Source organism: Nelumbo lutea, chromosome 2 (genome assembly GCF_056320005.1).
Source record: "Nelumbo lutea isolate HS-2025 chromosome 2, American lotus-T2T, whole genome shotgun sequence".
Lineage (NCBI taxonomy): Eukaryota > Viridiplantae > Streptophyta > Magnoliopsida > Proteales > Nelumbonaceae > Nelumbo > Nelumbo lutea.
The window spans coordinates 43,864,783-43,892,356 of NC_142685.1; the positions used below are offsets into that span (position 1 = coordinate 43,864,783).

Genomic DNA, 27,574 nt, shown 5'->3' on the forward strand with positions numbered 1-27,574 from the left:
GAATATTAATGCTAACTCTGTGATTCCACATTTCATAACCTATAACAAATTAGAGTTTCTTGGGTTTTCTTCCACTGCTTACTGAAATGGCATCAGTTCAGTTTCACACTTAAGAATTGCATACAAATTGTTTTAACCTGTATTTCAGATGCAATCTGGTTTGGAAAATATTGGCTATTGTAATGATTTTTCCAATGTTAGGCATACTACTTAAATTTCTGAAGAATCTGAATAATTGTTTCCTTAATACAAATAACATGGTATACTAATACTTGTTGCATCCTTCATGACCATAATGGACTTTTAGCCCAAAATGGTAATCATTGGTACCCTTCAATATTAGCTGGACTTAATATATTAAAATAACTCAAGCAAGATAATTTTTTAGTTTGCCACATAGCCAACACAGGAAACCTTATCTGGTCCAATAAATCTAGGTAATATTTTTCATGTTAAACCACCTAGGTAATTTTCTCTCTGTAGGCAGAATGAATGTTATATAGTTTAAGTTTACTTTGTTGTATTCTTACAATGGTTCACACCCCCCATACAGACAAACTCCTTAATCCTCCAATGAATCACACACACACACACACACACACATATATATATATATATATATATATATTGCTCATAACTTTCTTCTTTATGGCTACTAGTGATTGCACAGAATATTCCAATGCACATGTTGAGCAGCAATTGAACAGGAAAAATCTGAAAAAGAAAACTGAGTATGCCATAAGATAGGATTCAAACTCACCCCCAGGCTAGAAGGAGAACTTTCTCATAAAATACAGTTGACAACTCTGAGTGGGCTAAACTGTTATAAGAGCAGGGTAATCGATCAAAAAATATAAGTTTTGAAAAGAATATGATGGAAACAAAGGGCCAAATATGATGTACCTTAGAGCCCAGAGACGTAGGTAAGATGCAGTATTCGACACTGCTCCAAGGACAAACTCGATAGAATGTATCATTTGATGCACAAACACCTCACTAAAATTAAATTCATCAACATGGTGCCTTGCAGAATCAGGTTCAACATCCAGATCCATATCAGAGGTGTCAAGAATGCCATAAGTACGACCTTGAAATCTCTACAAATATCACAAATAAAATCAATAATAGGTTTCCAGCCCTCAAAGCAATTTGACAGAAAACCACAAACTACAAAATACTGGGCAAAGAATATTGTTAAAATATGAAAAGAATCACTTTTCGTCAAAGCAGAAGTTTTAATGCTACAAAGTACATCTAGAAGTACCCATGCAGTGTCTGGTATTATATCCAACACTGGTATGCTAGGCATGTATAGTTATCTAGGTATCATAGGAAATAACCAAATAGATTCTCTAAATGTTCATTTTCAATAAATGATAATAAAATACATTAAATATACATATGAAAGATGATGAGGATTATGTTTGATGGATCATGTTGATAAACATACTAGATTTCAATGAAAGATTTGATATGATTTGATGTATATTTGCAAGAAAAGAGACAAGATGAGAGAACAAATATCCGTCTTGGTTCTCATGCCCCTCTATCATAACTTCTATATTAAATGATAAAATTATAAAGATGCCCTTAACTAGGCATCTAATAAGCAGCCCAAGTACAGAAGCTAAACCCTTTTATTTGTTAACAAGGTCAAAGTAACCATAGATAGTGTCATCCACCAATGAAGCATCAAGGAGGAAATGGTAACAAGGAAAAGAGTAAAATGAGTTGAAGAATTAGAAAATTCTGATATTATTTGCTAATTAGTAACTACATGGAGATAGAACCATAGAATGGCTCTAATTGAATTATGTTGAATTTTATATGAAAGATCATAAAAAATTGAGCCACATATAGTATACCTCTAGATGAAGCTTCCTCAAAATGAAAGGTTTTGGAAAGAGCATCCAAGGAACAGCTACAACAGCCAAAAGCAACAGCAACATCTGCAAGAAAAATTTGGAATTGATCAACCCAAACAAAACTAGAGACAAACAAGAGTGAGGGAGGTGACAAAAGTAACAAACAGAGCACTTCAGAATTAGTAAGGAGGTAACAGCTGATACCTGCAGTGGCCTCTGGCCCCAAAACAACTGGTTCTCACCAAGATCCTCAGTGGGGCTCAAGAACATGTAAATCATCACATGGTAAAGGTCTGCTTGAGACCCTGTGCACCACTTGATGACAATGAGGAGGGAAAGATACCCAAATAGACTGTTAAGAAAGATCATCTGTGGCACAAATTGATACCTAAAACCATAAAAAATGAAAGTAATTATAAATTTGAAACCAAACTAATTCAATCTAATTCAGTCCAAAATGTCAGTTTCAGTCTTAATAAAAGTAAAACCTTCCTACAATGTAAAGTTTGCAAGGATACAATTGTCAACACCATTTGAATGAAACAAGAATAGGGTTTCTGGGTGTGGTTCACAGTAAGCCATGCCCAAGAAAGAATTTGTATTTATATTAAAATGTTACAGGAGGCTGAAAGGACAAATCTGCCCTCCATAAGTAACTGAGAGAGAAAAGAGAGCAAAAACATTACATATGATACAAAGCTTATAATACAAGATATAACCATGATCCCAAGCCTATAATATACTATCTCTAAACCCCCCTCAAACTGATGCTGAGGTAAGCATCAGTTTGTCAACTAAAAATTGATGGCGAGCCTGAGTCATAACCTTAGTGAAAAGGTCAGCCAACTGAAGACTAGAGGAGACACGAGGGAGAGATATAAGCCCACAAGAAATTGGTCTCTGATGAAGTGGCAATCAACCTCTATGTGTTTGGCACACTCATAGAAGACTGGATTAGAGGCAATCTTGATGGCACTAACATTATCTGCATGGAGAGGAATTGGGGATGGTATATCCATAAAGAGATCATGAAGTAAAGCACGGAGCCAGATCAGACCACTGCACACAAATGCATAGCTTGATATTCATCTTCTATGGAAGATTTTGAAACAGACTATTGCTTCTTACACTTCCATGAAATGAGGGAATCTCCTAGGAAAACACACCACCTGGTAGTGGGCCTTCTTGTGTCAGGGCATCCGGCCCAATTAACATCAGCATATGCAGTCAAGTGAAAGGGGGATGAAGAAGAGAAAAACAGTCCATGAGATAAGGAACCTCGTATTTAATGAATGATCCATAAGAACAGCTGTTATGTGAGGATGTCTAGGAGAGGAGACGATCTGGCTAACAACTTGGACAGCATAGGAAATGCCCAATCTGGTCATGGTAAGATAAATGAGGTTGCCAATAAGTTGCCTATACAGTGTAGCATCATGTAGAGGTTCACCATCATCTTTGGACAACTTTAGATTAACCTCAATAGGAGTATCAACTTGCTTGTCATCAGTTAAACTGGCAAGTTTCACAAGACCTATGGCATACCTTTGCTAATTTATAAAGTATCCATGGGAAGAGCGATAGACTTCCAAACCCAGAAAATATGTGAGGTTCCTAAGATCCCTTGTAATCCTTCGGTGTCATACTGTCATCCCTTGTAATGAGAATGTCGTCAACATATAGAAGAAGTGTGAGACCTTGAGGCCACTTCATGAGAAATACTGAATAGTCAGGACTCTGAGAAAATCCAGCAATAGTAATAACATTGTGGAACCTTTCAAACCAGGCTCGTGGCGGCAGACTAGATTGGGATCATCACAATAACCGAGTGGAGGATTCATATAGGCAGTTTCCTTCAACTGACCATGAAGGAAGGAATTCTTGCCATCCATCTGATGAATGTCCCACTATTTAATAGCAGAAATAGCAAAAATCAGACAGGCAATTGTCGTCTTGGCTACAGGATTCAGGAGCAAATATTTCTTCATAGTCTATCCCATATTCTTGCTTATATCCCTGAGCCACTAAATGAGCCTTGCATCTATTAAGGCTCCCATCAGAATTCAGCTTCACTGAATAAACCCATTTATTTCCAATAGTTGAAGCATCTGGAGGGGCAGGAACTAGATCCCAAATATCATTTTCAAGGAGAGATTGATTGTATCTCAGTATCCGTAGCTTCTTTTCAATGCGGAACAGCCACTGCCTGTTGGTAAGTTTGGGGAACATTTGTGGAGGACAAAATTGCAGGAAAGGAACTATAGCCTGTAGAGAAACCATAGTGATCAAGAGGCTAGGAAACACGAGATGATCTACATAAAGGGGGAGGGGGTGATGGTAAGGAATCGCAAGGTGGAGGGGGTGGAGCACTTATGGTGTAAGTGGGAAGACGTGCTGGAACAGCAGTTGGAGGCGAAGAAGAGGAGAGGATAGGCTTAGGCATAGTAGCTCACCTTCTTGTATAAAGTCAGAGAAGTGTAAGAATAGATGGATATGAGCTGGAAGCACCTGCAGTATCAAAGGAATGCAAAATAGAGACAAAAGTAGTAGGAAGTTTTGCAATATTTTTTTTGAGAAAATTTAACCAGAATTTATTAAGAAAATAAGTGGGGGGGGGGATCAAGGGGAGATATACAAAGCAGGGGGGGAACCCCTACAAGTTACAAAGGAGGAAGTTTGTTGCTATACAAATGCTCCAAATACACACCAAATTTAGCTAGGCCATCTGCAGTATGATTGTGTTCCCTAGGAATCCAAACTAAATTAACATTCAAACCATCCAAAGAATCCCAAGCTTCAGTCAGATAATGGTTCAGTCTCCAAGGGCCCCCCTCTTTGTCTCTTAACCATTTTATCGTATTTGCTGAATCACCTGCAATGATCAAATTCTGAATTCCCAAATTCTTTATTGTCCTGATTCCGGTGAGAGCAGCCATCGCTTCAGCCTTAGTGGAGTCAGCCCGGCCGATTGGACCACTAAAAGTCCAGCAAATATTGCCCCTTTTGTCCCTTACTGTACCACCAATACCTGCAAGGCCAGGATTACCTAAGGCACAGCCGTCAAAATTAAGGGTTATTAATCCTTCACTGATGGGTACGGGATGCCTCAAGGATGTTTGCTGGGGATGAGGGAGAAACAGAAAGGGGTGAATATCTCTGGTAAGATCATTGACTGAAAGTCCTTTGAACAGAGCTGAATTCACAGTCCAAAGGATGCAAAGGTAGGTAATATCTGAGATTAATTCCTCCAAAGTTCTGCTTTTATTGTCGAAAATGCGGTTGTTTCTTTCATCCCAAACACCCCACAACACTGCATGTAGCACTGATTTTGCCAAAAGACTTTACCCCTTTTGCTTAGCCCTGTTCCTTGCCACTGATTCAATATGTCCATAATGTGTTTTGGAAAAGCCCAGCTATAACCTGCCATATTCAAGAAGTGGGACCATGTCCTTTGAGTGAAACTGCAGTTAAGAAGAATGTGGTCTGCAGATTCACCCTCGCTGAGACATAAAATACAAACATGAGGAGAAATGGAGCGTCTTCCCAAAAGTTTTTTCTGTAGGAGATCACAAGTATTAACTTTTTGGAGACAGGCTTCCCAAACAAAGAAGCAAATTCTTGAAGGGATGTGGCTACACAAAATTTTCTTGTAAGGAAAAGAGGAATGCTGATCATGAGAAATCAAAGCCCTGAACATAGACTTAGAAGAGAATTCGCCATTTGGGTGAAGGGTCCATATTTGGGTGTCGGAATGAGAGGGGGATATGTAGGCATCTTTGAGGGTTTGGATTAGGGCTATTAAATCAGAAATCTCCGAGTCCCTTAGGGGTCTTCTGAGGTGGAGGTTTAAAGAATTCTTGGCAGTTTGGTTTGGGAGGCAAGAAGAAATAGTGGCTTCTTGGTCAAGGGTAAGGTTTGCAATATGGTGGAAGTAAGAAACACTCTCAAGAAAAATAAGATTCCTAGGGTGCGAATGCAACGTGAAGAGGGATCATAGTAGAGGAATACCTTATGTTCTAAACCATATCCCATAAAAGCACATAAGACAGACTAAGAAGATAGCTTAGTGTGTTCATAAGGTAGAAGGTGAACAAAGCAAACGCATCCAAACACATGGAGTGAAGAGAAGTCTGGTGGACGATCAAATAAGCATTGAAAGGGTGAGGTGTTATGAAGGATAGAAGATGGGAGTAAGTTGATTAGTACACAACAATGTTGGGCGCAGAAAAAAAACAGCCTTTTCAAAAGAAATGACTGTTTAAAAAGTTGTAGAAAATCAAAAGAAAGTAGCAGAAATCAGGTTTCAAGAAGAGAGAAGAAGAAGAAGAAGAAGAAGGTGGCGGCAACTAGGGTTCAGAGAGAAAGATCTTCGAATATAATCTCCTCTCTTACTCCCATAATTCTATTTCATTAAGTTAAGCTTTAGTAATTTACAGAGAGGCCCCTAGTTGGGCGGAAAATTAAAAAACGTAACATAAGAAAGAATAAAGCCCAGATTAAGGCCCATTACAGCAAAGAACATAAAAGATAAAAAAAGATAAACAGCCTATGGGCCATTCGGCCCATCTTCTCTACACTCCCCCTCAAGCTGAGCATAGATGTCAATCATGCCAAGCTTGCTAGTATCATGCTGAAGTTTAACCTTGGGAATGCTCTTGGTGAGGAAATCAGCTAACTGTCCTTCAGAAGTGATCAAAGGTAGACACACCTCTCCAGAAGCTACTTTTTCTCGAATGAAGTGTTTGTCAACTTCAATATGTTTAGTTCTGTCATGTTGTAATGGATTGTGAGCAATGTTGATGGCAGCCTGATTATCACAGTATAACATCATTGGCTTATCATGCTCAATACCCAGTTCCTCCATCAAGAATCTAAGCCATAGTAGTTCAGAAACTCCATGAGCCATGGCTCTGTATTCAACTTCGGCTGAAGATTGGGCAACAACTGATTGTTTCTTGCTTCTCCAAGAGACAATATTACCTGTCACCAAGCTACAATACTCAGAGGTAGATCTTCTGTCGTCAATGTTTCCGGCCCAATCAACATCTGTGTAGGCTTCAAGTTTCATATGGCCCAGCTTAGGAAATAGAATTCCCTTTCTAGGGGAACCCTTCAAATAACATAGAATCCTCTCTGCTGCTACCATGTGAGTATCCTTGGGAGCATGCATGAACTGACTAATGCAACTGACAGCATATGCAATGTCTGGCTGAGTCATGCATAGATAGAAAAGTTTTCCAAGTAGTCTCTGGAAGACTCCCTTATCTTTCAACAATATTCCATATGAAGCAAAGAGTTTATGACTCTCGTATCAATAGGAGTAGCAACTGGTCTAGCACCCATCTTTCCTGTTTCAGAGAGCAAATCAAGTACATACTTTCTCTGAGAGATAAGGATCCCATCCTTGGATCTAGCAACTTCTATTCCAAGAAAGTATCTCGATTCCCCCAGATATTCGATCTCAAACTCTGTATGAATGAAGGATTTGAGATCATTAATCCCTTATACATCATTACTAGTCACAACAATATCATCAACATACACAATCAGGTAAACGACCAAGGATCCTCTCCTCTTCACAAAGAAGGTATGATCAAATTGTGTCTGTACATAGCCAAAGCTAACAAAGGCAGTCCTAAACCTTTCAAACCATGCTCTAGGGGACTGTTTAAGTCCATAAAGAGATTTCTTTAGCCTCCGTACCTTGAAACATCCCTAGAGGAAGAGACATATAGACCTCCTCATGTAACTCTCCATTCAAAAACACATTCTTTACATCTAGCTGATAAAGTGGCCAGTCTGAGTGTGCAGCCAGAGATAGCAGAACTCTCACAGAAGTCATCTTGGCAACAATAGCAAAGGTCTCTAGATAATCAATCCCATATGTCCGTGTATAACCTTTAGCAACCAACCTAGCCTTGTACCTTTCAATGGTGCCATCAACATTGATATTTAATAGTAAAAACCCACTTACAGCCTACTGGATCCTTCCCTTCAAGCAAATCGACCACTTCCCAAGTGTCATTTTTGTGCAGGGCATCGATTTCTGTTCTCATAGCATCCCTCCATTCTGGAATAGTAAGAGCTTTTGACACAGACCTGGGAATTGGGTTAGAAGCAACAGAAGAAAGGTAGGCAAAATATGAAGGAGAGAGCAAACTATAAGAAAGGTGTTTGGAAATGCAATGTGCAGTACACTTCCTTTTTACTTTCCTAATAGCAATAGGGGTGTCAAGGTTTGGAAATGCAATGTGCAGTACACTTCCTTTTTCCTTTCCTAATAGCAATAGGGGTATCAAGGTTTGGGAAGGATGACTCCAAAGGGACTGCACCAGTACCTGTTCTCTCTTATGTGATTGGAAGTGCAGGAGGCTCATGTGCTGTAGGGGAAACAATATGCTCATTTCTGGTTCTTTGTCGTTGATACAACCTAGGACTAAAAAGAGGACGAGGAAGTAAAGGAGGAGGGATAGGAACACTGGAATGAGAATGAAATGACTAATCCTCTCTTGACTCATTTGAAGGAGGAGGAGTCTCAACAGAGGATTCAATTGGGACAAGAAGGGGAAGAGCAAACAACTGTGACAAATTCTCCCCCTCTGGACAATGCCTCTCCTGAGAAGAATCATAAAAGGAAGAGAGCTCATCAAAGGTGACATCCATGGAGACATAACCAAGGAAGATACACTTGTTGGCTTTTGGTTCAAATTTATGTCTTTGGACACTTGGGATATGTACATAACAAGTGCAGCCAAAGACACAAAGAGGAGTAGGAAAAAGATCCTTTCCCAGATGAAGAAGACTGAAGGGAGACTTAAACCCTAAAACCCTGGATATCATACGATTGATTAGGAAGGTTGCAATGAGAACAATATCACCCCAAAATTTGGTAGGGACATGTGAGGCAAAAAGAATACTTCTTGCAACTTCAACAATATGCCTATTTTTTCTTTCAACAACTCCATTCTGTTCTAGGGTCCTAATATAGGAGCTTTGGTGAATAACCCCCAAATTAGTGAGATAGCAGGTTAGGTTTTTCTCAAAATATTCTTTTGCATTGTCGGATCTGAAAATTTTAATTCTGGTATCAAACTGGATTAGGACAAATTCATGGAATTGCCTCACAAGCCTGGGAACTTCATCACGGGGCTTCATAAAAAATATCCAAGTGAACCGAGAAAAGTCATCAATGAACAAGAAAAAATATTTGTAGCCACCCATAGAAGGTAAGTGGTAAGGCCCCCACACATCAGAGTGCACAATATAAAAAGGAGAAGAAGATCTTTTATTGCTTAAGGGATAACTGCTTCTACAATGTTTTGACAATTCACACGTCTCACAATGAAGACTGGATAGACTAATTCCCTTAAAAAGTTCTAGGAATAAATGACTTAGTGTAGAAAAGGAAAGATGACCAAACGAAAATGACATAACATGACTCGACTGGAGGACTCTGTAGATGTAGACCCAAAAGCAGTTTTTCTAGGTTGTTCATGGCTCTATCCAGGAGTGTCTAACAGATATATTCCATTCGCTTCATGGCCACTCCCAATCACTTTCTGAGACTCTAGATCCTGAAAAACACAATAGGAAGGAAAGAAGGTTACACAACAGTTCAATGACTTAGTTAGGCTACTTATAGATAACAAATTTGTATTTAGCTTGGGTACATGAAGAACAAAAGGAAGTACCAAGGAATTTGTAGCATTGATGGTTCTTTTGCTGGAGATAGAGGCAAGAGAGCCATCGGCTAGGGTGATTTTGTCATGGCCACGAAGTAAATCATAAGAAACAAACAAAGCGGAAATGTTGGTCATATGATCAAAAGCACTAGAATCAATAATCCAAGGGATCCTACGATTACCTGAAATAGTTGCATGATTAGCAGAAGACTGTATACCTGAATGAGCAAATGCAGAAGAGGTTGAATTTCCTAGAGGGTTGGAAGAAGAGGCCACACCCTCTAGGTGACTGATCATCCTCCCAAACTTCTCATATTCTGCCTTCATAGCTGCTAACTGCTCACTAGCAATCATCTCTTCAGTTTGGTATCTGTCACTATCTGAACCAACAACAATATTGGCACTCCTTGCCTTCATATTATCAGACTTCTTTTGAAACCGAAGAGGAAGAAGCTCAAGATGCAAGTTCCAACACTTGTCTTTAGTGTGTTTTGGGTTTTTACAGTACTCACAAATAATTTCTTTCTTCCCTGAGCTACTTGGAGTCCCTGCAACTCCCTTGGGTTTCACTCCTATATTAGCAAAGTGATCATTTAGACCAGCCCCTTGGACCTGGACAAGTCTCCTGCTTTCTTCACTACTTACCAAGGCATAGACTTGAGACAATGAAACACTATCATTGGATAAAATATTTTGCTTTGTGATGTCATACTCTGGATTCAGCCCTGTCAAAAACTCGAACACCCTGTTTCTCCCAACAAGTTTCCTGTAGGTCTTAGCATCATTAGTGGTGTCCCAGGCTACAACTTCTATCAAATCAATTTCTTGCCATAAAGACTTTAGTATTGAGAAATATACAGCTAATGGTTTCTTCCCTTGCCTCAAATTCTTCACATCACTTCTCAGCTTGTAAACCTTGGCCACATTTAATTTATGGGAATAGATTTCAGCAACACTATCCTAAATTTCCTTTGCTGAATTCATCCACAAATAGTGTTGACTAATCTGCGGTCGCATTGAGTTCACAAGCCATCCAATAACAGTATAATTTTCTTGCATTCATTTTTCATATGTTAGATCGTCTTCCGAAGGAGCCTTCTTGCTCCCGGAGATAAAACCCCATTTGCCTCTACTTTAGATATGAATTTTTATTGATTGTGACCAAGCTAGATAATTAGTTCCATCCAGCTTGACTGTGGTCACAACCAGTAGAGAGTCTATAGAGGCTCTCGGAACCTGTCCGGATTCAGCAACATGCTTGTTTTCAACTTCTGAAGGGTTCATCTTCTTAAATACTTCAAAAATAACTTCTAACAACTTCAAATAACAAAAAATGAAGACAGAACACAAACTGTGTTATGAGCCAACCTCTATTGTAGCTGTACCAGCTAACTGCGTCACACCCGAAAGCCGGGAGAAACAGAGAAACCTCAGCCGCTCCTTGTAGACTTCATAGAACACCAATCCACTTGATTCGATCTTCAAGATGAAGGATGAGAAGGCCTTCGGTCACTAAGCGCTCGGGTCAAACTCCCTGTGGGGCTCGCAATCAGATTTCTCCAGAAAATTAGGGTTTCGGGCAACACATTTGAATTTGTCAGGAGGACGACAAACCCAATCCCCTTCTCTCCAGAAACCACTAACAACTGGGCTGAAAAAGGTTTCTTTAACTACTCATACGATTCAGTTCTCCATACACACCGTGTATGGGAAAAAAGGGGTGAAAAGAGGGAAAAGTCGAGCCTGCTCTGATACCAAGAAGAAAAAACAACCTTTTGAAAAGAAAGGACTGTTTAAAAAGTTGTAGAAAACCAAAAGAAAGTAGCAGAAATCAGGTTTCAAGAAGAGAGAAGAAGAAGGTGGTGGCAACTAGGGTTCAGACAGAGAGATCTTCGAACATAACCTCCTCTCTTACTCCCTTAGTTCTATTTCATTAAGTTAAACTTTAGTAATTTACAGAGAGACCCCTAATTGGGCGAAAAATTAAAAAACATAACATAAGAAATAATAAAACCCAGATTAAGGCCCATTACAGCAAAGAACATAAAACATAAAAAAAGATAAACAGCCTATGGGCCATCGCCCATCTTCTCTACAGACGCTTCCACCCAAAAGGAAGTAAGAACATGGGAATCTTGGAGAAGGGTTCTTACAACACTCAAAATATGTCTGTTCTTATGCTTTACCCCATTTTGTCGTGGAGTTCCTAGGCATGACTTTTGAGTAACAATTCCTTTTTTTTTCAAATATGTTTGAAACCCTCCAAACTCCCCATCATAGTATTCCCTCTGTACCTAAACATAAAGTACCAATGGTAGCATTAAACTGATTCTTAACAAAAGCCTAAAACAATTTAAATGAGGGAAACACATCTGATTTCTTGCACAAAAAATAGAACCAAGTGAATCAAGTGCAGTCGTCAATGAAAAGAAAAGAATATTTGCAAACCAGTGTAGAAGTTAAAAGAGACAACTGAACATCACTATGTATACCTGAATGGAATAGTAAAATGTTCAACAACAAAAGTAAATGACAATATATGACTTTTACTCAAGCAACATGTAATACAAGACTTATCAACATTAGCAAAAGTAGTAGCTTTAGAAGTTAGGCAGCTAGTATGTGTAGAAGATCAAGACTGTAATCAGTCTTGAATCCTAAAAGGTTTTAGGTTTGTAAAACAGAAGAGAAGATGAGAGAAAATGAGAGAATAGAAGAGAAGCAAGAGAACACAAGTTGCTGAAAGGATGGACAGATTCTAACACTTCTGCCGCTGCCACTTCAACTTAATATTTATATGTTATGCTAGTTACAGGAAAGGACAAATCTGCCCTTGGTGTTTACATCATAACACTTAACAATATGAAACTGAAAAGTAAATAACAACTAGAATAACAGAAAAACATAACAAATAGACTATGTACATTCTACCCTACGGACAGAGTGGCTCAGTTTCTCTACACTCCCCCTCAAGTTGGGAGTAAATGTTTATCATTCCCAACTTGGATAGATCCGCTTCTAGCTTCTTTCTTGATACGGCTTTAGTGAGGATATCTGCTAGTTGCATACTGGAAGTGATGTAAGGGAGGCATACTTCTTGAGATGAGACCCTCTCTCGTACAAAATGCCGGTCAACTTCAATGTGTTTGGTTCTGTCATGCTGCATTGGATTATGTGCTATATTAATAGCTGCTTGATTATCACAATACAGCACCAGAGGCTTCTCATACTCAATACCCAACTCCTCAAGTAGAGATCTTAGCCATAGGATTTCAGCCACTCCGTTGGCCATGGACTTGTGTTCTGCTTCAGCACTCGACCGGGAGACAACACTCTGCTTCTTACTTCTCCAGGAGACAAGGTTTCCTCCCACAAGGGCACAATATCCTGAGGTAGACCGTCTGTCATCAAAACTCCCAGCCCAATCGACATCCGTATAGACCTCCACCTTCATGTGGTTACTGTTCTTGAACAATATACCTCTACCCGGGCATCTCTTCAAGTATGCTAGTATTCTTTCTGCTGCTAGAAGGTGCATGGTTCTAGGAGAATGCATGTACTGACTGACAACACTAACTGCATAACTGATATCTGGCCGAGTGAGGCACAGATATAGGAGTTTTCCCACTAACCGCTGGAACATAACTTTGTCTTCAAGCAGCTCTCCACTCTCTGCACTAATCCTGTGGTTTTGTTCAATGGGTGTATCTGCAGGTTTGACACCCAACTTTCCAGTTTCAGCCAACAGATCTAAAACATATTTCCTCTGTGAGACAAAGATCCCCTGTTTAGATCTAGCAACCTCAATACCCAAAAAATACCGTAGTGGACCCAGATCTTTCACCTCAAACTCTTGATGAAGGAGCTGTTTGAGGGACTCAATCTCATGGTTGTCATTTCCTATCACCACAATATCATCAACATATACTGCAAGTAGTGTCAGTGAAGACTCCACCCTTTTGATGAACAGTGTATGATCTGACTAGGCCTGTACATAACCGAACTTCCCAAGAGCTAGTCTGAATCTGTCGAACCAAGCTCTAGGTGACTGCTTCAAACCATACAATGCCTTATTGAGCCGGCAGACCTTCTTACCTGTCTCTGTATCATAGTATCCAGGAGGCAACTGCATGTAAACCTCTTCCTGCAAGTCCCCATTCAGGAAGGCATTTTTAACATCCATTTGGTACATGGGCCAAGTGTGGCTTGCTGCAAGAGATAATAAAACCCGAATGGTGGTCATCTTGGCTACCGGGGAAAACGTCTCCAAGTAATCTATACCATAAGTCTGAGTGAACCCTTTTGCAACTAGCCGAGCTTTGTACCTCTCAATGGAACCATCTGCATTGTGCTTTACAGTAAATACCCATCTGCATCCAACTGGTTTCTTTCCTTTGGGTAAGTCAACTAGCTCCCAGGTATTATTTTTCAACAGGGCATCCATTTCAACTTGCATTGCACCTCTCCACTCCGGGACTGATAGAGCCTCTTGCACTGTTCTTGGAATGGGGACATTGGAAATGGAACTAAGGTAGGACCTGTAGGTAGGTGATAGGCGCTCATAGGATAAAAAATGGGAAATACAGTGGGCTGTAGATGTGGTACAATGTCGTTTCCCTTTACGGACTGCAATCGAAAGATCAAGGTCATCTATAGGAGGTGAAATGGCAACAATAGAAGTCTCTGTGGGTCCTGGGACTGTAATGCCTGGACCTGGAGCCGCAGATGAGATTGGAGCTGGCCTGGACTGCTGATGATCAGGATCAACCTGCCTGCACCGCCTGTGATAGACCCTCAACTCCTGATCCCTCTGACCACCCTCACCATTGCAGTTCCCCCTCAACTCCTGATCCCTCTGGCCACCCTCACCATTGCAGCTCCTATCACCCAATGGAATAGGTAAAGGAACTACCCCACTCTCACTGCTCTCCCCCTAAAGACATGGACCTAAACCCCTACTCTCATTGCTCTCCCCCTGAGGAGAAACCCGAGGATAATAGGGTGTCTCCTCAAAGAAAGTGACATCCATGGAGACGAACCTCCTCCCTGAGACAGGATCATAGCAGCAATACCCCTTTTGAGTTTGTGCATAACCAAGGAAAATGCATTTGGAGGCCTTGGGTTCAAACTTGGAGTGATGTGGGACGAGAAGCTGAACAAAGCTGGTACAACCGAAAGTCTTAAGGGGAATAGAAAACAACTCCTCATGTGGGTATAGAAGGGAAAAGGGGGATCACAAATCAAGAACCCGGGAAGGAATCCGGTTAATAAGATAGACCGCCGTGAGGATAGCATCACCCCAGAAGCGAATAGGGGCATTGGAGGTAACATAAGACTTTTAGCCACCTCCAAGATGTGCCTATTCTTCCTTTTTGCAACCCCATTCTGCTGAGGTGTATGAGGGCAAGAGCTCTGATGGATAACCCCATGAGTAAGAAGGTAAGATGCCAATGACTTAGCAAAGTACTCCTTTGCATTATCAGATCTAAGAACTTTAATCTTGGCATCAAATTGGGTTAGGATCATTTGGTGAAAGTTTTGGGTCAGGGCGGGAACCTCATCTCGTGAACGCATAAGATAAACCCAAGAAAACCGGGTATGGTCATCAACAAATAACAAAAAATATCTGTACCCACCCATAGAAGGAATGTGATATGGCCCCCAAACATCCGTATGCATGAGATCAAAAGGACGATTACTCCTTTTATTACTCAATGAATAAGAGTTTCTACAATGTTTAGCAAACTCACAGCTTTCACATTGCAATTGGGACAACTCAACAGACTCAAACAAAGTAGGAAACAAACTCTTTAAGGATCGAAAAGGCAAATGACCCAATCGGTTATGCCAAAGCATAACCGAACTCACACTTTGGGAAACAAGTGACCTCTTACCCACTGACTCTTCCCGACGAGAACTCTCCCCGAGCAGATAGATCCCATTCGTCTCACGGCCAGTCCCAATCACCTTTTTCGTCTCCAGGTCTTGAAAAACACACCAGTCAGGGAAGAACGTTACTGAGCAGTTCATGTGTTTGGTAATACTACTGACTGAAAGGAGGTTAGTATCAAGCTTAGGAACATGTAAGACAGAAGACAAGGAGATCGTATCTGATAACTTAATGTCCCCCTTCCCAGAAATAAGAACCAGGGAGCCATCAGCAATAGATGCTCTATCCCTACCAGATGACAAATGGTAAGAGGTAAACAATGAAGGCAAGCTAGTCATGTGGTCGGATGCACCTGAATCTATTACCCAACAAGGTTCAGTAGTACCTGGAGCTGAGGCATGTAGAGTACCTGAATTTACGGTTGTAAGCTGACAACCCATCTCAGAAACACTACCATAACTGATGCTCCCAAAGCTGCCTTCTGCCTGATTTTTAAACTCCATCTCGGTCAAGTCTTAAAACAGCACTTGGACTACCAATCACAACCAAAAATAGTATAGGCCTGATTTGTATTCACAGTGTATGTGCACAACTGGGATAACTCTGATATGAAACCAACAAACAAACACAACAGTGGCTGTCCGTAGAGCTCTAACCCCTTTAAGAGAGTTCAAAAACCCCCAAAAAACTCTGAAAAACAGCTTAGAAGGAGGTCTGATTTGCCTTTGCAGAATCAGTACTGTATAGATAGACTTGCAGTAGGGTTAATGTGAAACCCTAGAATCTGATCAATGCCAACAATAGACTTGAGGACAGCTCTAGGTAGATCACAAGGTTCAGTCCAGCACTAGGGCTTGCCGCAAGATCACTTCAACCTATCTTTTCTTAGAAAAGTAAATGACTTACAAGAAAAGAATTGATCTGAAAGCTGAAAGCGGATCCGAAACTGATCTGATCTGAAAAGACAGTTACTTTTCAAACAGAGTCAAGGAAGTAAGTCTGAAAGCTGATCCGAAATTGATCTGATCTGAAACTGATCTGATCCGATCAGAAATACCAACACAAAACCAATGTGATCTGAAACTGGTCTGATCCGATCAGGAATACCAACACAAAACTGATCTGAAATCAATCGCCTATCAATCTGAGATGCTGTTCTCTGAAATCACTACTGTGGGACCCACTACTATGAGAGCAAAAATAGGGTTTCAACTGTAGGTTTGAGGATCTGAAATCACTAAAGTGCTCAGCTGCACTCTCCAAGCAGTCCGCACCAGTGGGACTTGTCGTAGGGCACTGTGAAACCCTAAAAACTAATCCCCTTTGAAGAGGAGAGTTCGGCCCAACAATCAAATCCTAGACACAAACTTAATCACAGTTCGGCAAGCCAAACCCTAGAGCAAACTTGAACACAGTTCGGCCCCTCTTTCTAGATAGGTCCAACCTATCTCGGCTGATTGCAATCTCTAAAAATCAGTAAAGAAACAAACTTACTTACTGATTACCTGCCTTCGGTGTACTGTCTTCTAGGGTTACCTGAACCCTAACCTTCGCTGCCTCTTCCTGATTACCAACTCTCTGCAGGCTGCGGCAAGTCTTCAACTGCTGCGAACCTCTCCTGGTAATCTCCAAGATTCAGCCGCCGAAAAACTTCTTCAAGACTTCCAGCCCTAGCTAGTTCTCATGTGGTCAGCTGGACTAGATACACATGAGAAGCCCTAGATAGGCTCTGATACCATGTAGAAGATCAAGACTGTAATCAGTCTTGAATCCTAAAAGGTTTTAGGTTTGTAAAACAGAAGAGAAGATGAGAGAAAAGGAGAGAATAGAAGAGAAGCAAGAGAGCACAAATTGCTGAAAGGAGGGACAGATTCTAACACTTCTGCCGCCGCCACTTCAACTTAATATTTATATGTTATGCTAGTTGCAGGAAAGGACACATCTGCCCTTAGTGTTTACATCATAACACTTAACAATATGAAACTGAAAAGTAAATAACAACTAGAATAACAGAAAAACATAACAAATAGACTATGTACATTCTACCCTACGGACAGAGTGGCCCCACAGCTGTGGGGCCCACATCAGTTTCTCTACAGTATGAAATAAAACTCCAGTTTCTTAGGATAAGGGTGGCCAAGATGTCTATGCCAAAGATGCCACTCATTATTTTTGCAAACAATACTCGAATTAGAAGAATTAGAAAGCAAACAAGGTGAGGTAGATGGTGTCTTCATATTCTTGACTTCTAGAGCAAATAACCAGCCAAGCCTATGCCCCTTCCCCTTCACTATCTCAGTGTGCCGATCCTGGATTAAACAACCATCATAAGAAAAAAAGACAATGTTACCATCATCAACTAATTGACCAACAGATGAAAGTGAGAACTAGTAGACGTAAGCAAGGTCAAATCATCACATCCAATGATTTCAAGTTTTTCACCATTGGTTGTAACAATGTGTCTAGTAAAGGATAAAGGTTTAAGAGACTGACCAGGCCCCTGTCATATGATCTGAGGCACCTGAATCAAATATCCAAAGATGGCTTCGGTTAGGACAATGAACTGATGACTTACCAGACAGACCAATGGCTGAAAATGCAGAAGAAATTGTAGTAGATACCAATTGCCGCATCTTTTCCTCAGTCAGGGCACTAGAGGACTCTCCCTTAGCTGAAGTCTGGAAAGAAACAAGTGCATCATCTGGACCCTCAAGAGTAGACCGATAGGCTTTGTGCAGATTCTTCTTTGGGATTGATGCATGTCCCTTAAGTGGTCGAGTGGGACACTCAGTGATAATGTGTCCTTGTTGTTTATAATAGGTACATGTGTTCTTTTTTCAGAAACCACATGGCCAAATTCCTTACACTCATAATACTGAACCCGAGACAAGTCCCTTTTGAGTTTGGACTCATTAGCAAGAAAGACAGTTTCAGCACCAATGTCATGCTTCCCATCAATGGTGGACTGAGCAATCATTCTTGTTTCTTCTCTAAGAAGCTCTCCCAAGATAGAATCAAGATTAGGTGTAGTGCGACCTAATCACCTCAAATTTAGGTCTCAAGTGCATAATCTTTTTATTTTCAACATAGTCTTTCATTGCTGACACAATAAGCTGTCAAAGATTGTCCCAGATGGACCAATTCATATTTAGTCCACAGTTTACAAACCCAGCATGGTATTCCTATATTGTCTTTCTCCCCTTGATTGTAGGAGAAGATTTCAGTTTCAATCTGGTACTGTCTAGATAGATTTGATTGCTGATAAACCTTCTCCATATAATAAAAAATCTCCTTACATCCTTAGACCTCTCATCGGAATGGCAATATCTGTCCCAATCGATCCAAGAAACCACAAAACAATTTTAGCATTGTCAAATTTCCATTGTTTCAGCCCCTTACCATCAGATTCACCTAGTTTAGGTATTGAACCATCAATGTAGCCCCACAATCCTTGTCCTTCCATAAAAACTCAACGTGAAACTTCCATAATGTGTAGTTACTTCCATTGAACTTAACTGGTAGCATTCCTCTCCTGTCTGAAGCCATTAAAACAGTGTTTTCACCAACAAACAAGGACACTACAAGACGAACCAGCAAGGAGAAGAAGCACAAGCACCAAAATCCCTCACTTCTCTAGAGGAAAACCCAAATAACCAAGAAACAATATGTATCAGTCCAAAAAAGGCAACTTTTAGCACTGTCAGCAGGAAGAGAGGGATCAAAACCCTACAAGATTCGACTGAAAACAAGACCAGATCTGATAGTCTGAAAGAGAAGAAGGCTAGAGTGACATAGAATCCACATTCCTAGCCAGATCCAACGGTCTGAAGGAGAGAAAGAGAGAAAATACAGATCTGACCTGCGATTTCCTGAGAAAAAGGTGAAGCTTCGTACTGATGACTGATCCATACAGCTCCAAAAGTCTCGCAGAGAAGTACACAGCAGTCAATCTGTAGTCCTTAAATCTCCCTTTGAATGTCAAGAATCAAACCCAGATCATATGGACCTGCTCTGATACCATGTCAACACCATTTGAACGAGACAAGAATACGGTTTCTGGGTGTGTTCACAGTAAGCCACGCCCAGGAAAGAATTTGTATTTATATTAAAATCAAAATGTTACAAGAGGCTGAAAGGACAAATATGCCCTCCATAAGTAACAGAGAGAGAAAAGAGAGCAAAAACATTACATATGATACAATGCTTATAATACAAGATATAACCATACTCCCAAGCCTATGATATACAACCTCTACAACTACATATTGGTAAACTTCTATTTTTCTTATCAGCAACCATAAAAAAATCAATTTATTAATACCGGGAAAAATATGTGTCACAATGTACACAAGTCTGAAATGTACCCTGAAGCACTCCACTTGTGTAGGATAGGCCTAGCCTACCTACCTGTTTACATCTTTCTTCCTTCCCCTACATGTTATTCCTTAAGACACAAAGCCCCTAAACAGCTGATATCTGTGAACTTGTCTAGAAAATAACATCTATTAGACCATTTGCCAATCTCTCAACCCATTGGTAAGTTTCTATGGTTTCAATTGGATGATAGATGGTAAAAAATATTATTTTTCACACAACAATATAACAAAGTTATATGAATAGGGCTTCCTTTTTTGAAAGTATTTGTCCATAATAAAATGAATTTTCTTTGTTTCAACAGATTCTTACAAAATAAAAAAACTCTTAAAATAAATACCATATAGGTTATTGCTAGTTGTTAGAGTCGGCTGTAGAAGGGTAGTATAGACCTTTTATATTAAGTTATATGTTAATTGTTTAGCTGATGTGGCTCTCACTTAAGTGAGGGCATAATAGTAATTCATGTTTATTTAGAAAAGTATAAATAAAAACTGGCCGACTAGAGAAGATATGTTTTCTCTCTAGTTCGACTGGAACTATTCTCTCTCCTCCTTCTTCTCCTTCTTCCTCTTTTCCTTCTTATCTGAAACCATACGGACACTATATCTGAATTTTATCACTAGTCTTTAAATTAAATGAGTAGAATAAAATAATAGGGAAAACCAGTAGAAATCTTCCCTAGAAGTCTCAGCCTGAAAGAGAAAGAGTAAAGAGAGATAATGAGAACTAGGACTGAAAGCAGTAGATATCAAGAATCTTTTGTCTCTCTAATTTCCGCCCACTTTTATTGATTTACACATAAATAACAAATGACAACTTCACCCCTAACTAAGAAAGAAGAGAAAAATAAGATAAGTATAGACACTTCAGCAGCTAGAAAAGGTGAAGTTTTTAGCATTTCCGTTTACACTCAATGAGAGTGACCAAAGAAAGAACTTTTGATGCCATATTCAAGTGGGGATGTAACATTTCAAACAGATACTACTTTATTTTCTTTTGGAGCTATCAATCATCATGGACTGAGATGGGAAGAACTGAAGAAGGAATAGGCACATAAGGAAAAAATAATAGTAAGTCAAATCTGCAAATTACCCGCCCCCCCAGTGTTCTGCAATTAGAATGATCACTTTCTTTCTTTCTTTTCTAGGTGAAACAAAAGAAAAATAAATCTCAATTGGTGAAAAGCTTCACATTAGGTTATTTACTCATCATTCTGTTAGTCTAAAGTCTGAAAAGAAAAAAAAATCTCTGAAAGAAATACTTTGGAATTGGTGCCTTTTAGCAATGTGTAGTAGGAGTGTGTTACTAATAATAAATAATGAATAAAATGTGTGAAGGGAATTCTGGGGATAAACAATAAGAATGTTGTCAAGTCTGACGACTGAAGTCTGAAAATAAGACGTATTAAAAGAACGGCCTGAAGTCTGAAAAAATTGCTTTTAGGACATCAGAGGTTGGAAACATACCTAAATCTGTATGCAGTGGTTGTAAAGAAACTCTTTTTTGTTAATTATCTTTTACAGTGTAGAAAACCAAACCAGACCGACCGGTCAGATTGGTTGAACTGTGACCCAGACCCTTGGCCAATCGACCATATCCTAAAACCTGCAACTTGTGAAAAACCAATCAGAACCAGCTGACTGGCTGGTTTAACTGGATAACCAATGAACCGGTCCCGGTTTTATAAAATTGCCCGGTCTCTAAATGAATGGCAATTTGAAAATGATAATAACAGGACTCGAACCCATGACATTTTATTTGTACAAATTATCTTGTTACCATTAATCAACCTCTTTACTTGTATTTATTTATGCCTCTTTAATGTATATATTGCTTTAATACACAACTTTAAAGAAGATGTGAGTTGAGAAACATGAACCTTGGTCATTTGCTTTAAAAATTAAGAACCTAGCCATTTATCCATCACATCCAAGTACGACAATATTTGTGAAGTATATTATATATAGTATTTATTGGCCTAAAATATATATGTACATAAATATTATGTCATCATGGTTCGACCTCCGGTTTGACCATGGTTGAAATTCTAACCCATGAACTTCTCTCTTTTCCGATTCTATGCCCAGTCCGGTTCTCCGGACATTGATCTTTTAGTTTAGTTCTCTGATTATAGAGAAACCTCTTTCCTCCTGTCTGCATGGTGACTTTCTCTATCTATTCTGTTTCAAATATACATGCATTGATTATAGGAAAACCCTGTTTTATTGGTTTATTTCTCTGCAAATTTTTCCCTTTTTTTTGTGAGGGTATTGGGGCTTAAATCTGATATTGTATCTCTGCATTTTTTTTGGTTCCAAATCTATATTCAGCAAAGATCATGACTTTTTATTTAGCCATAGGCAACAAGGTAAGTTTACAGCTTAGCCAGATTATGACATTCTCATAATTTCTCCTTGTTTTTTTCTTAAATTATTTACACATGACAACATCTGACATTACAGCCTCAGCTGGTGTCCCACAATTAGACTGCTGAACAAAATCAGGCAAGGACTGGTCCACATCCCATTACATTAAAAGCATCTATAACATGTATATATTTCACTATTTATTGTATTTTGCAATTTATTGTAAGATAATTAAAATAATACATGGCCAATATTACTCCTTTTCTTTGACAGGATGTATTAGTTTATAATCATGAGCATTGACCAATTACTAAATTATAAGTCAAATCTTACTATATCAGATAGACAAGATAATACATGTCACTTGTTAGTAATCATGCATTTCCAATTGCAGATGGTTGTTTCAGTTTTTTAATCAATTGAAAAACCACATTGATGCACATCATACCATTTCTTTCTTGGGGGGATCTTAGATTTTCAGTGTTTCCCATAGTAGTAGCTTAGTTTTCATAATGTTAACAATCTCACAATAAGGATCAAGTTAATACCCAAATCAAAGTTTTAGAGGCTAGAATGAAATCATTATGCTTGCCATTTTTTAGAAAATTTGCATGCAATGATATAGGATAAGAGCTAAAACTGAAAGGGGAAATGGGAAAAAAGAAATAAGAAATTAGTACAAACCATATATCCAATGAGCTGCCAAAGAACCTTGCATTAAAGTAACTCAAAATTATTCCTAGGTTCATCTGGGCCACACCTAACAAAATAGACATCTTCATTTTGAGGGAATTGAGGAAAGGCAGCTCTGAACGACTTCCACGCCAGCTGGGATCCACACCAAATGGATATGGATCACGATACTTGACTAGACCAGCTGTATGTGCATCCCTGATTAAGCCATAGGAATTTAGCTATATAAGTATCAAACAGAGAAAACCCTGAATTTAAAAATCTCCTAGTTACTGGACTTGTCAAGGAAATCAAATATTCAGATTAAAACAAAATGCATGTCAGAAAGTAACATTGCAATTATATTTTCTTGGAGCAACAAGTGCTTTGGAAATAAATAAATAAATAAATGCAAGAATGTATAATCACTTATACCTGCTTATATATGGCATCATGCTTATAGCTGAATTAAGTGCTTAATTTTTCCGTCAAATAAGTTAAACATTTTCTCCAAGTTATTGTACTCAGCTTTTGCCCCAGGACATAAGTTAAACCTAAGTTACTGGCCCTTTATTGATAAGTAGCTGCCTTCTTTTTGCTGAGTACAGCCAGCTACAATCTTCACCAGCAAGCTAGCTTGCACCTGGATTTTTTATGTTAAAACATAGATCCTAGGGTAGTTCCCTAGGTACCATAACCATATTTCTTTTATAATTATTCATGATTTTCATAAGAAAAGTATAAATTTCATATTAAAGTATAGAAAATCAACATATTCATGAGAAGAAAGGGAAGAAGGAAAATAAAATTCAAAAAAATATAGGGGCTGAACCCTTATTTTTGTTATAAGAAAAGAAGAAAATAAAAAGTATTGGCAGTAGTAGTAGTAGTAGAAGAAGAATATATGGAAGAGGAAAATGTGCTGATTAGATAAAATTTTTAGTTCTTCCTTATTGGTTCAGGTTTTTAAGTCTTTGAGGGTTCAATACAGCATTTAGCAATGTTTGTGTTGACTAAACCCTAATAAATAAATAAAATAATAAAAAGAAATTAGTAATATAAACATACAAAATGACTATTTTAGTTTAATAATGTCTATTTTATAATTATAATCTCAAAAAAGAATGAATAGAAAAAGTATTTTATAGTAGGAAGTAGAAAACTGGAGGCACCTAAGTTTGTATTTATACTTAGGGCGACAGCTTATAACAAAATAAAAGAGGAAATACCAGAAACACCCCTACGCTAGAACATAACATGTTACAACAATTTTAAAGTTACTATTTGTTATTTTTACATCTGTAATTATTCATAATAATATAGAATATGCTTGTTTTTTTGGTTTGATCAGCAATAAAAAATCGATTAATTAAATTAGAATAGAAAGGTACAAGAGGTTGTGAAAAAAACAGCAAACCCAAAAACCATCCCAAATTTACAAATGAGCCCAGCACATGGATTGTCCCTGAATTCCTTGTTTATCTAGGCCATCTTCCGTGCTGTTTGCAGATCTTCCAATCCATCTTATTTGGATGAGCATATCTTTAGATAGCTGGGTGAAGCACCTGAAATCATTCCTTAGCTGCCAAATTACCCCTTCCTCTTTTCTCATCAGCCCATCACTATTTTTGAATCACCTTCAATTATTAGTCTCTCAATCCCCATTTCTTTAGCCTTCTCCACCCCATAAACTTATACCATTAGTTCTGATCTCACCACATCACCTTGCTGAACAGGACCTGAATACATTGCTAGAATGTTTCCATAACCCCACCAATATCCGATGGGCCAGGATTTCCCATACAGCCACCATCAAAATTCAATTTCTTCCACCCAGCACATAGGGGCTGGAGGAGGAAACAGCAATTGAACCCCACAAACTGAAAAACTCTTCAACTTTAAAATTTGCAAAGAGCTTTAAAGTTTTCACCCAATGAGCCACAGTTAAAGTTATTACTTCTATCACAGCTTCCTTACTTCTTTCCCTGTCTTCAAAGATTCTTAGATTCATTTCTTCCCAAAGTGTCTAAACCACCCCTGCTCTAGTGCACCTAGCCAAAATCCTGCCTCTTCTTTTAGAGCCTGTAAAAAGGATATCTAAATAGCCCCTCCAAGCTATCATGGGGGAGCCATCTGCAACCAAAAAGAGAAGAGAACCAGCTTGGGGACAAGCACCAACTTGGTCTTTTCCTCTGAAGCAAATCACAAGTATTAATGGAGCCATGAAACACTTCCCAACAGAAAGCACTGATTTTAGGAGGAATGGGCCAAAACCATATTTCCTTCACAGGGAAAGAAGAAGAGTGGGGGGTGGCTAAAAGAGAGGTCAAAAATGACTTACAAGAGTATGAACCTGTGTGATCAAGAGCCCACACTCTAGAATCTAAACCACTATCCCCCAGGACCACTAAATTCAACAAGCTGAGCAAAACAATAACACTGGGAATATCAGACTCTCTAAGATTCCTAGTAAGTCCCAAATTCCAATCCAAACCTGAATGGGAGGAGGAAGAGCTGACAAATTCAGACACAGGTTTTCCTTTGAGACTAGAAGTTCAAAGATAGAAGGAAAGGCCTCAGATAAAGGGGATTCCCCTATCCAAATATCCTCCCAAAACCTAATTTCCTGACCCAAAGCCAAATCACACCTAATGTGATTGAGGAACACAGGAAGATTGTCATGGATAGCCTTCCAAGGAGCAGCCAAAGTAGCTCTATGCATGCAGCCTGCGTCCCACCCATTATTTGACAGTCCATGGATACTTGTTATAAATCTATGCCACAACTTTTCATTTTCTTCAGAGAATTTCTAGAGCCATTTACTCAACAAAGCCATATTCTTCAACCTTATATTCCCAATACCCAGAATATGTTTGTATTTTGCTATATTCATTGTGTTGCTTTAAATATTTGTGATGGAACATGGTTAGATGATGGTATGTAAAATAGAAAAAAGGTATAAAATAAAATAAGGCGGTGAAACTTTCTAAGTTTTTGTCTAATTAGTGGTTATCAATTAGTCAACCTAGTCAATGCTTAGTTCTCCTAAGAAAACATGTCATGAGTGTTGACTGACTAGACAGTGATGTAGCCAGTCTAGCCATCTAACTAGTCGCCGATCCTTTGATAGCACTTTTGCAGGTCTCTCCCTCAAATTTGGTACATCCCATACCCAAAGCAAGAAAAATCACTTAAGATGATTTTTAACACCTACATCATACCCATGATCATGGTTTCATCAACAACATCCCCCGGTTAAGTCTTCATGATTCTGCAAGTACTTGCCAGAGGACTTTTGAAATTCTAAAAGCAGATGCTCTTCATCTGTCAATTTTCGGATATTGTTTCATTATCGTTTCATCTTCAACTGTACATGGTCGATGGGGGTCCCCTAAATTGTTTCATCATCACAATATACAAATATGAACACAGGTCGCAATGGAGGGAACAAAGCAAAAAAGCTCAAGAAACAGACCAACAAAATTTTGGCATGTTAATAGTTTATAGCAGAGTACTGATAATTTTGTTTCTGAATCGAAAAACAAGGCACAAAGCAACTATTTTTACCTGCATGTAGCATCCCGACATTTGTAAGCACTCCCACCAAATATATGATAGGGAACAGAGAAAAATTCATTGTAAATCAAGCCACAATAAATAGAAAATAATGCCATTAAAAGGATTACATAGCGCCCACCAAAAGCCATCTCCATAAAGCTGCCTAGTTTCTGATAGGAAATAATAGACAAATTCAATTCAAAATAAGTATAGATCTTCATCTTTGGTGTGAGTGAATAATTGCATGTGTTCCGATTTCTAAGAGTGCACCATAATCAATAAGAAATGGTCAATAGTAATAGAAATAAATATTTTACAATAATTTAAAGATTACTTGTGCAAACTTATCTACTTTCAAATTCCTTGATACAAAAAGAACTGTATGAAAATAGATTTCAAGAAACCAACAGTTAAAGCACTAAGGTAACAAGGGTATAACTATTCTCTAAATCCTCATTATATTTTTGTTCAGTTATCTTACAACATTATATAAAGAAAGTTTGTCATAAGCATTATTATTTTTTTTATAGGAAACGGTAACTTTCATTAGATAATTGAAAAGATTACAGGCTTACCACCCACAAAATGTATGGAAAAAGAAAATCAAAAACTTCCAAACAGGCCCAAAACAAAGCCTCCCTAGTAACTCCTTGCTTAGCTAAACTGTCAGTCATTCCATTTGCCGACCTTCTTACCCAATTAAAGTGCACCCCAATCTCCCTTACTAAGCTAATAATCTCTCTTAGAGGCTGTCTAAGAGACCACACTCCCAGGTTTTCAATTTGCATCCACCCTATTACCAGCTTGGAGTCTCCTTCCACTTCTAATTGCTGCATGCCCCATTATTCGCCAGTTTTAAACCTTGAAGTAAGGCCACTACTTCTGCCCTTAATGAAACTCCCACCCCAATTGGGCCTGAGTAGAGGGCCAACACTTTTCCTTCCTCGTTTCTGTACACACCCCCAACTTCCGACTGACCTGGATTACCCAAGGAGCTTCCATCAAAGTTTAGCTTCACCTTGAACTGAGGCGGTGGTACCCAACAGTTTTGTACCACAGGGGAGGAAGGCGAGGATATAGCTACAACACTTCAATTTCTAATTAAGTCCGCTGAGGAGAAATCCTTGAAGAGATGATGTACTTTCAGCCAGTGCATAACCTTGA

General features: G+C 39.0%; 1 protein-coding gene across 1 annotated transcript in view; it reads right to left on the bottom strand.

Annotated features, from left to right (window-relative positions):
- LOC148870245 (V-type proton ATPase subunit a1-like) overlaps positions 1 to 27,574 on the bottom strand; it is a 151,744-nt gene that overhangs the window by 1,736 nt on the left and 122,434 nt on the right. Inside the window, exons 13-18 of the mRNA XM_088971238.1 lie at positions 26,420 to 26,580; positions 22,865 to 23,071; positions 2,070 to 2,253; positions 1,866 to 1,949; positions 904 to 1,097; positions 761 to 820 (exon numbers count right to left, since the gene is read on the bottom strand). Coding sequence (XP_088827364.1) covers positions 761 to 820; positions 904 to 1,097; positions 1,866 to 1,949; positions 2,070 to 2,253; positions 22,865 to 23,071; positions 26,420 to 26,580 — 890 coding nt within the window. The remainder of the gene's footprint in view (positions 1 to 760; positions 821 to 903; positions 1,098 to 1,865; positions 1,950 to 2,069; positions 2,254 to 22,864; positions 23,072 to 26,419; positions 26,581 to 27,574) is intronic.